This window comes from Heliangelus exortis, chromosome 1 (genome assembly GCF_036169615.1).
Source record: "Heliangelus exortis chromosome 1, bHelExo1.hap1, whole genome shotgun sequence".
NCBI classification, from domain to species: Eukaryota; Metazoa; Chordata; class Aves; order Apodiformes; family Trochilidae; genus Heliangelus; species Heliangelus exortis.
Genome location: NC_092422.1, coordinates 116,867,115 through 116,881,213, shown reverse-complemented (window position 1 = coordinate 116,881,213; position 14,099 = coordinate 116,867,115). Strand labels below are relative to the sequence as shown.

General features: G+C 47.8%; 1 protein-coding gene across 1 annotated transcript in view; it reads left to right on the top strand.

Annotated features, from left to right (window-relative positions):
* The window catches only part of FSTL1 (follistatin like 1), a 53,656-nt gene that overhangs the window by 34,158 nt on the left and 5,399 nt on the right, over positions 1-14,099 (top strand). Inside the window, exons 3-8 of the mRNA XM_071760567.1 lie at positions 5,335-5,439; positions 6,614-6,743; positions 7,836-7,868; positions 9,489-9,619; positions 12,345-12,463; positions 13,174-13,286. Of these exons, the coding sequence (XP_071616668.1) occupies positions 5,335-5,439; positions 6,614-6,743; positions 7,836-7,868; positions 9,489-9,619; positions 12,345-12,463; positions 13,174-13,286 (631 nt within the window). The remainder of the gene's footprint in view (positions 1-5,334; positions 5,440-6,613; positions 6,744-7,835; positions 7,869-9,488; positions 9,620-12,344; positions 12,464-13,173; positions 13,287-14,099) is intronic.

Sequence of the window (14,099 nt, the reverse complement as noted above, 5' to 3'; positions counted from 1 at the left end):
CGCAAAACCTGGATTTTACAGTAAATAGCACAGAGCATTATATAAGGGGTCAAGTAACTTTATGGATTTCCACAAACTGATGCCAAAAAAGCAGGAAGACCTGCAGTTGCTGTTGATAGCAGAAAAGCTTTTTACTCAAGTCAGTAGGTGCACTGTGGCAAGTAGTATTTCTCCAGTGCAGCATCAGCTGATGAGAAAAAGACTTGCTGAGATATCCAAGAGGAGATTTTGTATGAAAGGATGTGCAGAAAGCAATCTCCCCATCTCATAGCAGGACAGTCTGTTTCCCAGAGCATGCATAATGGCCAAAGTCCCTGATGCTTCCTCCGGGCAGTGGGGCACTCTGGGTGTGCAGCTTTTTGCGCAGCTCTTCCCTGCAGGTGGAAACATGTTCTTCCTTACAGATGTGTTTTGCCCCTGGTCTGCTAATGGTTTCAGCTTTCACAGGCTTCTTGGGAAGGTCCAGCAAATATCACCAGGCAGTTGTGGCTTAGCATGAACCAGGGAGGGAGCAGCCAAGGGAGAGCCAAAGTGAGCAGACTCTCTTGCAAAGCCAAGGAGCCACGATGCCTCTTTTTATTTGTGCGTGTGGACACTCATATATCTTGCTGAAGACACAGATGGGTTCTCAGACACATGCAGAGAGATGTGTGTTTGTGCAAGCAGTGGGGCACAAGGGCATGCAGACAATCTCTGCTGGGCACTCAGAGACAGTCATGGGTGGTCATACAAAACATTCTAGGTGGCACTGTCAAGGTGGTGAAGGCCCATTGCATCGTGTTTTGGTGCAGTCTTAGGAAAGCAGCACCTCAGGCACAGGCAGAACCTCAGGTTTCCTTGCAGACCCAGACTGCACCACACTTGCTGGCACATTGTGCTGTGCTGGGTCCTGGACATCTACGCACAAAGCTTGGAAATGCTCCTGACATCAGGGCTTGTGCTGTGCTGAAGGTCTCACTCCTCAGTGCTGGTTGCTGCTAGAGATGAGAAGCAGCCTTTCCTGCTGCCTAATTTTATCTTCTGATAAAACCTTGAAGCTCTGGATTGCCAGTTACCATGGTGATTCCTCACCTCCGGCTTTCTTGCCCGGGGGCGCCTTGGAAATGTCCTTTTCCTCCAGGCTCCCCAGGAAGCAACAGCTGAGGCAGCAGCAGTGCTTGTGGATCAGTGTGCTGTCAGTTCAGGTCTTCTCAGTGCTTGCCCGTTCACATGCAAGAGCACTTCATCCATGAGGTTACCCTTCCCAGGCCTCCAAAAGCGGTGTGCATCCCTGTCCCCTTTCAGCAGAGAGTCTGGGCTATGCAAACATGATGCTGATGCTGCCTGGCTGCCCCGGGTTTCTGGCCTGGGAGCCTGTAGCAAACAGTTTTCTCCATGATCTTTCCCTAAGAAAATGTCTGGAGGAGGTTGTACCTCTGCAAAGGCCACAGCATGAAGAGTCAGGAGTGCCCCTGTGCCATGGTAGGTGCTTCGCAGGCCAGGCACTCCTGCTCTGGCTTCATGTTCCCTGCTTTTATACCTACCCACATACTCAATGGATAGCAGAGGGGTAATTAAAAGCACTGCCCAAACAGAGAGAGCTTGGGCATTGCACCTGAGGCAGAAGAGAGGAACTGCCTTGTCATGGCTTGAGGTGTAAATGCCACTCTGCAGCAATTAATAACAGCTCCCTGCCCTTTTCCTTCCACCTGTCTGAGCGTGCTGTCAGTGATGAGTGACACTTCCCAAGTCCATGGTGACAGAAAAGGCAATGGCAGCTTGCAGGGAGCAAGTGGTGTAGAAATGGCATTTCTAGCCCTTAGATCTTGAAATTAATTTTAGGGCAACGACATTGAGACACTGTGGAGTTTTTCTTTGTGTGTGGCATTTAAACCTTAGTTCATATTCTCAGGCATTTACATCGTAGGTGCAAGGATGAGCTGTTTGATACTGAAGTGGCAGCTGCCATCCCTGCTTACTAGCACAAGTGCAGCAAATAAATCTTTATAAAGAGTAAACAGGACAAAGTCCAGAGTAAGGTCAGAATATCTGTCACAAGAAACTAATTTGGCTGCTAATATCTGGGGGGTCACCAGAGAATTAGGAGTGAAGATTATAGAGCCTCATTTGCAGACCCCTACCCTAATCATCCATTCATCCACCATTGTGTCCATTACAGTTCCAGTTATACACAGGAGACTTGGGCATTTGCTGGGAAGGTGTCCAGGAGCTGCTAGAGAGAGCTCCCACCCTGCTGTATGCCATGAACCTCCCTCCTCAGAGGTGTGTGGTCATACCAGGTGGTGGTGGTAGCAGCTGCTAACTTCACCTGTGTGCAGGCTGGTTGAGGAAAGTGTTTTCTGTCTCTGGCAGGAGGTGAAGGAAGGATCTGCAGCAGCTGCTGCCGGTGCCTGGCAGGGGAAAGCACCTCAACCTGCAAAGCAGCTGAACTGGGTCAGGTTGCAGGTGGAAAAGGGGGGTGAGTGTCTTAGGGATTTTGGGAAGGGGGCATATGAGTAGAAGCGGCATTATGGTTTGTAGGTTGTAGATGGAGAAGGTGTAGGGTTTGTGGGGTGAGCATTGCAAGGATGGGGGACCCAGGAGGTTGAGGAAGCTGGGGTGAAAGCTGAGAGCTGCTTTCATTAAAGGTGGAGCAAGCGCATGCAGCATGGTAGCTACTGCCACAGATGCTGCTGCTTGGGAGGGAGGATAAGCAAACTGGGTCTGAGAAGCCCTATGCCAGAGTCAGAGGGCAGGCAGGCAGAGCAGCTTGACTCCTTCTTTTCTTTGGCAAACCCCTGGGGTGGAGAGAGCTGTGCTAGAACATGGCAGCCAGCTCCAACCTACTGCCAGCCTAGGACAGCTTATGACAACAAAGAAGCAACCACAAAACTGTCCTGCTTTGATTAATAAGAAAAATCAGAATAACGTGGCTGTCTGTCTTGGCAAGAGGCACATCATCCTCACAGGCTGTTCTGGCAGTGTCACCCTGCCAGCATCCCCACCACAGGTTCATCCCAGTGGGAAAACTGCAGGATATCCTGGCTCTGGTAGTACAGGGAGAGAACTTTGGCCAGGATGGCTGTGTTGCAGGGATAGTTTCCAGTAAGCTGTTGAGAGGAGACGGGTCTTGAAACCCAAGCTTGATCCCAGCAGGTACCTGCTGAAACCAGCTGTGGCTGTAGCAGTGCCTGAAGTCTCAGGCCAGGAGGCAAGAGCTGGGATTGGCATCAGTGGGCACTGCTGGGAGCTTGCTGCTGGCAGTCTTGCCTGGCCATGGGTAAGGAAAGGCAGAGTACTGCCATCTATTGCCAGGCACCTGGATAACAGACCTTGGTGAGTGGCAGTCCAGAACTGTGTCAGATGGGAGTTTTTTCCTGGTCTTTGGGTCAGTGAAGGGATGGGCATCTTGTAGAAACCCTTAAAATGGATCAGCACTTAGGTGTCTACAGTGCATTTTAGGCATTTAAGGCACTTATATGCCCTAGTCAGGTTCCAGCCTGGGATAATTTGGTTTTTTAATTTGTGCTTCTTGCAGAATGGGTTATTCCTTTCCTGCCCTCGTTTGTGTGTGGTTGTTCTGTGTGGGGAAGCAATTGTGTTGCTCTATCCCCCCTCATGTAGCACCTAGGTCAGTTATCCCAGCCCTCCACCAAAAGGCATGTGAGGAGGAGTGGATGCAGCAGAAGGGGCAGACTGTCTTTCATAGCTCAGAAATAATACATGAAAGGAGGATGAAGGAGCAGAGGAAGGATAACAGGCAGTCTTTATGGAGCAAGCAGATTCAGGACATTGTGTATGTTTCTGAGCAAGGGCTGGTGTGTCTGAATACTGTATTTTTTTACAGGTTAAGCAGTGAGATAGGAACATTTGCAGGGAGTAGGAAAGGTGTTTGTCATCATATGAACCTGGAAGGAATCCTGCAAATGCTTTGAAAAGACCTTCTTGGGCTTTATGACTGTACAGTTGTCCAACAGACAAATTATTCTGAAGGCCAGGGCAAGGTTACTGAAAAAGTGGTCTGACTGTCACTGTGAGCTATTCAGTAAAGACAGCAACTCACTGAAATTGTGGTTTAAAAGCAAAACAGCATCAAAAAAGAAAACTAGGATAAAGAAGCAACAGGGAAAAAAAAGTGCTCAGCATCTGTCATATATATCAATAATGCTTACTTCTCAGGCAAATTCTGTTCCTTTTCCATCACCTACTTTCAGACGTATATGGTGGAGGTACAAAGATACCACAAAAATGTAGAGCTTAAGAATAATACTCAGATTGAACGTAGAAAAACCTTTGTGTATTAGAGAGAAGAGTCATAGTAGGTGTGATTTGACCTATCCCACCGATTATTTTACATTGTTCAGTCTTCTGTCCCTCATATAAAAGTGTTGAGGAAGTCAGCCCGAAGCAGATAATGTATGGGTGGAAAATGTTAGATGAAATGAGAGTCACAAAGGAATTTAGTGACAAAGCAGGGAATTAAACCAGGGGCTCTGAAGTCTAAACCCCTGTCTTATCTTGTAAATGTCTAAGAGAAAAAAGGCATTAAATTGCTAAAAGGAAATTACGGTTTTATTGAAAACATGATAAAACCATGGAAGTCTTCCCTGCTTAGGTGTCCTCAGTTCAGGAATGCAGTTGGGACTCAAAAAGAAGGATTTGACAGTTACAAGAATACTTGTGGTGACTTTGGCTGGGAGCTAACTGTAAAGCAAATAAATTGTGCTACAGGGCATAAGTCAACTGCTGGCTGTCAGGGACAAGGATGACATTTTCTCTGTGAGAAGGTTACCATATAATTATCTATGACAGTTTTTCTTCCCTTGAAGCATATAGTCTTGACCAGGGGAAGCAAGATAATGGGTCACGTAGTTTTGTGAAGTTTTTTTGTGACAGGGCTTTAGCTGTTGCCTGATGGCAATTTCTGCTGCCGGTTTGGTATCACCTTTCTCCAGGGATATGTTCCCTTTCTTCTTAAATGTCTCAGGCAAAGATATTTCTGCTTCGTATCCTTCATAGAAAACTTTTTGAAGACTTCAGCCTTTAACCTGAGATAATTATTGCCATTTGTGCTAGACTTTGTCTTGCTTGTTTTCTCCAGTTCTCCCAGGTGATCTTCCAAGGATAACCTCAAGGAAACCCTGTATTGCTGGGGGTGGCTCTTATTGCCCTGGCTCTTTTGTCTGCTCCTGCTTCTTGTCTGAGCTGTCCCATCTATTGCAGTTATGTCTCTTGTTCTGTAATCTGTGCTTTACCACTCTGGTGCTTTTTGGTCAAGCTAAATGTGTTATTCTTAAGTTACATTCCCGCTCTCCCAGGTAATTTGATGTATTGTGTCTCTTTTGTATCTTGTAGGAGGAGCCAAGGAGCAAATCCAAGATATGTGCCAATGTTTTCTGTGGAGCTGGGCGGGAGTGTGCAGTGACTGAGAAGGGAGAGCCGACCTGCCTTTGCATTGAGGTAGGAGGACAGCACAGCTTCTGCATCTGGGACAGGTGTTGCCACCCAGACCCCCTGGTTGGGCTGCAGTTGCTGCAAGGATCCCGTGATGGAATGAGGCTATGGCTGTTTTGGAGTAACTTCAAAATCACAGTGACTCTTCAAACAGCAGGGCCCTTCACAGTATGGTGGAAGAGCCCTGTAGGGTAGATACTGTCTAGGATTGCAGCTGTGCTACTCACACAGCTGCCTGGGGGTTCTTTTCACACACATGGGGCTTGGCTGGAGGTCTTTTGTTGGGAAAGCCCAGTAGGGAACTGTTACAGCTGGCTTTGGAGGGCACTCCAGGGCGTGGTCTGCAAGCTCCGAGACAGCCTGCCCTCACTTTTGTCTTGCTTGAGGAGGTTACAAGCACCCTACTAAAAATCAGCTTTTGTAAAATGGATATAATTGTGGTAGAGTGCTGTGAGGATGAATAGCTCCATCCAGCAGGGAGCCAGAGATGATTAGAAGAGTCTTGCCCAGCTCTACAGACACAATGTCTCCCTACTCTGCTCAGCCCCATGCTTTCAGACCATTCCTGCCTGGCTCCCAGGAATGGACATGTGGCTCTTTGTTCCCATTTCCCTCAGAGCCTGCAGCCCAAGCACTGGGGATTGAAATGCCCCGTTAGCAGAAAGCAAGTCTGTCACTCTGGGTAGGCTTGGCCAGACAGGGACATGAGAAAGAAGCCCCTAACCTGAACAGTGACACTGGCAAACACTTCCTCTCCTGTAGGCTGCACTGTTTGCTTGTGGTTGATGGCTTCTTTTACACTTGGTTGCAGAAAGGATGAGCAGAGTCTACAAAGAGATGTAACAGAGCTGAGTAAGCAGAGGTGCACATAAGAGATTTGTAGAAACACCTCTGGGCAATATTTATGCCAGGCACAGATTTCTTTGCTGGGCTCTGCTTTCAGGAAGGCTCCTGTTGTGATGGTGGTGATAGAGGTTGGGACAAAGTGAAGTCTTTCAACCCACACCCACAGACTTTGCCGTGCAGGTTTTTCTGGGGTGGTGATGGGTGGGTTCAACCTGCTCCAAACACCTTTTGAGCCAAGAGAGCTGTGCCAAAAGCTTCTCCTGAGCCAGGCTGATGCTGTGACTCACCTGCCAAAGAGGCAGGTAAAATGCTGTCTTTTTTGATTCTCTCACAGAAATGCAAACCTCACAAGAGGCCTGTGTGTGGTAGCAATGGCAAGACATACCTGAACCACTGTGAGCTGCACCGTGATGCCTGCCTCACTGGCTCTAAGATCCAGGTGGATTATGATGGCCACTGTAAAGGTAACCCTGTTGTCAGGGCATGATGAGAGAGATGTCTGCTCTTAGAGGGAGGGAGAGCCAGGATCCAACCATGGTAACAAGGAAAGACAGAGGTAATACTGGCAGGAGCCTGTATTACAGCTGCAGACTGGAGTAAACAGGGTAAGCCTAGGAACAGTAGCCAGGTTCAACCAAGAGTCTAGGGCACCAGTCAAGCTTGTGGTGACAAAGTAGGCCTGAAGTCAAGCCTTGCAATCAGGTCAGGATCACTTCTGGTCATGGTAACCAGGATTGGGGACCGGTCAGTAATTGCCAGACAAGTCCATATTGATGCAATCTATAGCAAGTCTGAGATCAAGGTAGAAAGATGGTCACCAGGGCAGGGCCTAGATCAAACAGGGTCTATGGTAGGTACAAGAATGGTTGTAACAGAGCTGAAGACAGTGAAACATAATCCCCGACAAGGATTATGAGCTGAGACATCATCTGAAATGGAGCTCCTGGGCTTCATGGGTAGAGAGTGGAAATGGAGGCCCTAGGTGGAGTTGGCAGGGCCATTCAGACCCTCATTACTGCACTCAGGACCCTGACACCTTGGTTGTGGTGGGATCTTTGAGCTACTGTCTCCCTCAGTTGCTGGGAGTGGGGTACTCAGGAAAGCAGGGCAACTTCTTGCACTTGCCTGCCTCTCTCTGAGTTCATAGATTCAGCCAAGCAGGTGTCTCAGTCTTCCTGCTGGGAAAAGATCTGGCTCTTAGGAGACACCCCCAATAGCCCATACTACCTTCTGTGTTCATGAGGGTCCTCAAGAGACTTCAGGAGTATGGATTTTGCCTCAACAGTGGCACTGGACATCATGGAGAAGAGTCCAGCTTCATCCTGTTGAATCAGATTTATAAACATTGATGATATTGCCCCTGAGCCTTCTCTTAAGGCCAAACAGTTTTCAGTTTCCCTTGAGGGTGACAGATGTACTAGTCCCTTAGTCATATATGTGGCCGTTGTGTTTCCAAAGACTCCCAGGTTCTTGCCCAAGTGGCACCCAGGGTGGGAAAAGGTTCATATTACTTAATTTTGCATCATAAATGTCCTCTTCTCTCTTCCCATTAACAGAGAAAAAGTCTGAGAATCCAGCTGCAAGCCCAGGTAAGAAGCTGTCTCCTTTCTGACTGGGGCCTCTGTATGAATTTGGGAAAAGAGATGGGGAGGAAGGTCTGCTGGGGAAGTTACACAGCTCTGTAAAAGTCATACTTCTGCACTGGCTGTAGAAGAATCTGAGTTGAAGAATCAGTTAAAATCTGATTGCCTAGCTCTTTAATCCTGGGAGACCCTTCAGAACTTAAACATCTCCTGGGCTCTTCACTGTGCTTAGATGTTTCAGGGACCATGACCATGCACAAGGTGCAAGGAAACCCATTTTTCCCCTTGGGACACAAGCTGTGTTTGTCACCCAGATAGAGGGTAGACTCTGTTTCATAGTTCATGGGGGATCTAAGGCACAATAACTGTGGACCTATGTCCTCAACTGCAAGAGCCCTGTTTTGAAAGGAGACTTTACTTCAGGAGAGACTAACTGATGGCTGCAGGGACAGAGAGGCACTACCATGTAGTGAATGGAGCATTGTCAGGGGAATCAGGAGGTACAGCTGAACCACCTCTCCCATTAGCTAACAATTCTCTGATTCCCTGTGCCTGGTTTCTCCCTTCATGCCTTGCCTTATGTACTTAAACTATGGATTTTGGGGCCATGGCTTATGCTTCATCAATGGACCCTTTTTCCATTCATAGCCTCTAAGTGCCGGAGTTGTGTAATCATCAGCTTCAGCTTCCTAGGACAGATGGGAGCAAAACCTTGTACAAGCTTAAGGGAAAGGACCACCTCAGAGTGTTGCCACCACTTTAAAGCCATTTTAAGGAAGTTCAAAATTAAACGTGGAATCCTTACAGGTTTCCTTTTCTTTTTGCATCTGTCTGGTTGTGATTGTAGTCACTGGATTCAGAAGGAGATCCTTAGTGTGTGTAAGTGACATGAATGCACACTGATTCCCCTTCTGGCTCCATTGACCTCTAGGCAGGTGTGACAGCTCATGGAAGAGCTCGGCTTTCAGTTTTGCTTCTCAAGGCACAGTTTGGTACTGGCACACAAAGTGGTATCCACCTAGAGAAACCTGTGACTGTGGAAAGCATGGTGAACGAGCCCAACGTGACCTCCTCTCATTTCCAATCAGAGCGGACAAGTCAGGGCTTTGAAGAAACAAAATCTCCTGAGATAATAGGGCCTAAAAATATGAGTCTTGGGGGCAGCATGATAGAAAGACTTGTTCAGTGTAGTTTTTGCCCTTGCAAAGGATAGACGTTTTGCTACTTGAGGGTTGGTGGCTGAATGCCTGTTCTGCATGGGGTCCAGAAGCCTGGGAATACTTTCAGGCACCTTCCTCTCTCATTCTGGGGACTTCTCACACCAAAATGAGTCAGCTCTGGGTTGTTCCTCCACAAGCTTCGGGGATGGGAATGCAGAAAAGCTTTGGCAGTAGTGTCATTTTCTGGCCTTGCCACATGGTGTCACCCACAGCCCATTCGCTGTTCAGCAGATGGCACCTCTGCTTTGATCTGGAGGTGGCACATCTCCAAGGACAGAGGGGCCTGGGAGCTGCCATCAGGACTGGCTGGCCGGCTTTTATTTCCAGTCTTCTCTCTGTGGTCTCCCTGTCAACCTAATTTCTCTCATCCTTGCTTTTCCTTTTGCTACACTTTCTCCTGTTACAGTTGTCTGCTACCAGTCAGACAGGGATGAGCTTCGTCGCCGTGTCATCCAGTGGCTGGAAGCTGAAATTATCCCAGATGGCTGGTTTTCCAAGGGGAGCAACTACAGCGAAGTACTGGACAAATATTTCAAGGCAAGTAGAGCAGAGGTTTCCTCAGAGGCCAGAGAACATTTCTCACCTCCTCACTGCAAAGCTGCCGTGCCCCCACCCAAGAGGCTTCAGCATGTGATGGGCTCACAGAGAGGTCTGTTACATCCTACAACATCAGAGCCACTGACATGGCTACCTGACAGCCCTGACCCAGAGCATCCCTTGGGATCTGACCTACCCTGGGGCAAAAGAGGAGGGTAGGCCAAGTGTGCCTGTGACTAGGGGAGAAGGACCAATTTTAGGGGATGAAAGATAGCCAGAGGATAAAAGGTAGCTCAAAGTGCTGGATGTGAAGGTAGGAGCAGGAAGCCAGGGCAAAGGCTGCTTATCCGTTGTTCCAGACAGTCCCAAGGCCATGTTGAGATGGGAATAGGGGACACCTAGGGGATTCAAGGTGAATATTTGCATGCAAGGAGAACAGCTCAGTTGTGGATGAGAGCTGGTAGGTCCCTATTGTTCTTCAGAGAGAGTAGTCACCCTTGAGTACCTTGAGGCCCTGCAATAATCCCACTCCTCTTCTCCTCGGGTCAGTCCATCCCTCAGCCCACCCCCTTTTATAACCATCAGATCACATACTTCTCTCATGCTTCTGCCACATGCACTGCTGTAGCCCTCCCCCTCATGTCCAGCTTCTGATAAAGACTTAAAAGCGTTCAGGATTGAGCTGGAAGAGAAGGTGGGGAAAGAGGGATAGTTTTTAAAAAAGAAGCTGTTAACACTGAGAGATTAACAGTGCCTGACAGGAGTTAGAGCTGCAAGAAAATTTGCCATGGCAATGGCACCCTCTGGTGAAACAGAGGAGTTGGTCCCCTGGCTCCAGAGAGCATCTTTGCTTCTCTCCTCATTATTGCTGCTCCTTCTGTGGAATTGCCTAGGGAACCCCTGCTGGTGCTTGCCAGCACCCAAAAGCTGCAACATGCTGAAGAGGGGAGATGCATAGTCCCTCCCCTAGGCAACGTGCTGTCCCCCAGCTGCCTTTTCAGAGAGCTTCCTCAACCCATGGGCTTTGTTGAAATGCATGAGCCACCCACAGGCTTGCTCCATGGCTACCACACATGGCTCAGTACCCCCTGCCAGCCCCATGGCTCTCAGGGTGCTGGTGAAATCCCTTGGCCACAGCTCAGAGCAGACAGACTTGTGCTTCTTTATTGTCCCCCTTTTTCTAGAGTGCTGATCCCAGGCACAAGTGGGTGAAAGTTTCCATGACAAGTCCATACCTTTTCTCAGAACAAAGGGGATATTTCCTTCTCTGTCAAGTGGTAGTACACCATATCAAAAAGCCTTGAAGCTTTGAAATACTTTTAAACCAGCATTCAGACCTTGGGTCAACTTGAGAGACATACAAGCAAAGCAAATAAAGTGGGTTCAAACACAGGCAAATTTGTTTCACCAGTGAGGCTTCTCTGTCACTGGAGGAGTTCTACTGTGCCCAGCACCAAGGCTTCACATGCCAGCTGGAGGAATGGCCTGATTCCTGCCCTTGCAGGTAATAGACACAAAGACAAAGATGACATGAAACTTTTCCCTTTTCTCCTTGATAAGGAGATTTGTAGATGTGGCATTAACCCATTCCCTTCCTGGAAGCCTAACTTGTGTGGATGTGGGTAGTGCATCACGCAGGCCTTGACCTTGGAGGACTTTATTTCAAGAGGAGTGAGGCCAGTAGTGGGAAGCTGCTCAGCTTTGAAAGATCTCTGGGGGAACACATAAATGCATACCACAGCATTTAAAGGCAAGAAAACTAGATTAACTGAGTCTCAGTCATTAAATGAACTGTAGCCACTTTCACAAGAAACAGCAGGACAAGAGGCTTCAAAGTCCAGTAGAAGTCAAAATATGTTAGCGGAACAATTATACAAAAGCCACAGTGCACAGAGTAGTTCTCTTAGCCCTGCAGGTTTCTCCTGAACCAAAACAGAGGTAATACCAGGCAGTGTGTCCTCCAGCATTTCTGGGAGAGTTGCACGAGGTGACACAGTGACCTGCCCCAAGTCACATCAAAAATTAGCCAGCAGCAGTCTGTGCAGAATTCATTTTCCCCTCCCTGCAATGCAGCTGTCTCTGAGGGGGCCCAGCAGTTCCTGTCAGGTGCTCAGCTCTGTAATATGACATCTCCAAACAGAAAGGCAAAATGCAATTTATTCTTTGGGAGCACAGCTAGGATTTCAGGGCTAAAAATTCCGCTCTTCAGGAGTCCTGTCAGGACCTTAAGAATATGGTGGAGAGGCCTTGTGCTGTTACATTAAATTGTTACTTCTTTGGGATCAGCAGAAAATCGCTTCCTATGATTTTCCCTTTTGTCATTGTCACAGTCCAGGCACAGCTTTGGTTTTATGTGTATTGGAAAGCTGACACCTTGAATGCAACTGGTCTGCCTTAAGGCAGGAGGTACATGAAAAGACTAAGAGCTGGCTGGAACAAAGAGGAGAAGTGGGGTTAGAGCCATAAATCAAGCAGCAGGAGGTGAATGAGAGGCAGTGTAGCTTACTGGTGAGAAAAAAGTGAAGATCATGTCTCCCAGTTCTGATGATAGAATGGTTATTTTGCTGTTTCTCTCTGAACCTCTGTTCTTTGTGCAAAACAGGGATGATGCAACCTGTTCCCCTAAAGCTTCAAAAACGATAAGGACGTATGGAAGAGAGAGAAGGAAGGGTTACCCTGAACTGATAAATGAGAACCTCTCACATCTTCCCATCTTTCCCGACAGAGCTTTGATGATGGTGATTCTCGCTTGGACTCCACTGAATTCCTGAAGTTTGTGGAGCAGAATGAGACTGCTGTCAACATCACAACGTACATGGACCAGGAGACCAACAAGCTGCTCAGGTGGGCAGTGGACAGGATGCCAGATGGGGGGAGGTCAGGGGGTGGCAGCTGTGGTAGAAGGGGGCATGAATATCCACTCATAGAAAATATCATGTAGGGCTTGCCCTAACAAAGATAACTCTGTATGAAGTGGCTTCTCACCACCACAGGGAGAAATCCCACCCCTTCTGTGCAGCCAGAAGGTGAGTTGCGTGTCAGAAAATCTGTTGTCTTTCATATTTTCTAATAAATGAACTTTGCAGTGGGCTTCACTCAGCTCTCACCTGCAAGAAAGACAGTGGGAAAACCCAGCTTGTGGGCAGCCTGCAGTTGGAGCTGGTACAAGCATTGCATGAAAATGTGGTCTGAGAGGTTTCCATTTTTCTGCATGTGTGCCACTTGTGTGAGTCAATGAGGAGAATGGACTGCTTGTGGTTAGGCATTGCTTGCATCTGTACTCGTGTGGCAGCATGTAAATGTCAACAGGGTGCTAATCCTGCTTTTCTGAGTATCTCCTCTCTTCACTGCCATTCATCAGCCAAGAAAGTATTTTGTGTCTGATTTTCTTTTGTCTATATGCAGTGAGGTTTCCTTAGAGAAGCCAGTTCTGCCAGGCATCTCAGAGCCTTCCTAGCTATTACTGGGTTTATTCATCTGAATTTTTAAGCTGGTAGAGCAGGGACCTGCCTGGTACAGCCCTTTGCAGATCACACCACTCTGTTTTCTTTCAGGGGACTCTGTGTAGATGCCCTGATTGAACTATCAGATGAAAATGCCGACTGGAAACTCAGCTTCAATGAATTTCTCAAGTGCCTCAGTCCATCCTTCAACCCACCAGAGAAAAGTAGGAACCTCCTTACTTATGTTGGGCAACCAGAGGAGTCCTGGGAAGGGATGAAAGAAAAGAGATCAGCTGTGAGCCAGACATAGGTTGCTGCAACTTCACTCCCAGAAATAGTGTTTTTGTATGTCTACCTCCCACCCAACAGTACCCTTTGTCCTCGCATTCTCAGAAGAACTGCTTTTTTTCTGTCCCAGAGTTCCTGCAACTCTTCTGATGAAAGAAATTTGGATTTTAGAAGCAAGGGCTTAGGTCAAATGGACATGGTATTCTTGGAAGAACAAGACGTATTTAACAGTGCAGAGATAAATCATGTGAGGAGTTCGTGTCCGGACAACTTAAGAAAATCAGACCAGACCAAAGTCTGCTATGCTCTGACATTCACACAGGGACACCCCCCACCTCCCCCCCCCGTCTCAGAGTTCACTATTCTTCCAAATCCTGCTTAGTGCTATAGTTGACATGGAAGCAGCTTAGTTTTCTGCTGACCAGGTGTGCCTAGCTGTTCATCTAATTGTCTCCTCAGGGAGTTCTGGTCCAAAGGAGCTAGATTTGCATCCCACCATGGTGGGACCAAGGAGGAGACAGAGGCCATGCTTCTATGCTTCTTAGGAAATATTAAGCTGAACCCTCTGTTGTCTGTTTCAGTGGGAAGCTGGGGATGCTGCACATTCCCCGGCAAATATCATCAGCTGGTTTTCACTTAATACCATATGGGCTCATGAGTTCTTTGGGGGCCTCAACTCAAACACAGCTGAGCTATGGGAAACATTTTTTTTTTTTTTATTCCTTGGGGCAACATCAAGCACACAAATA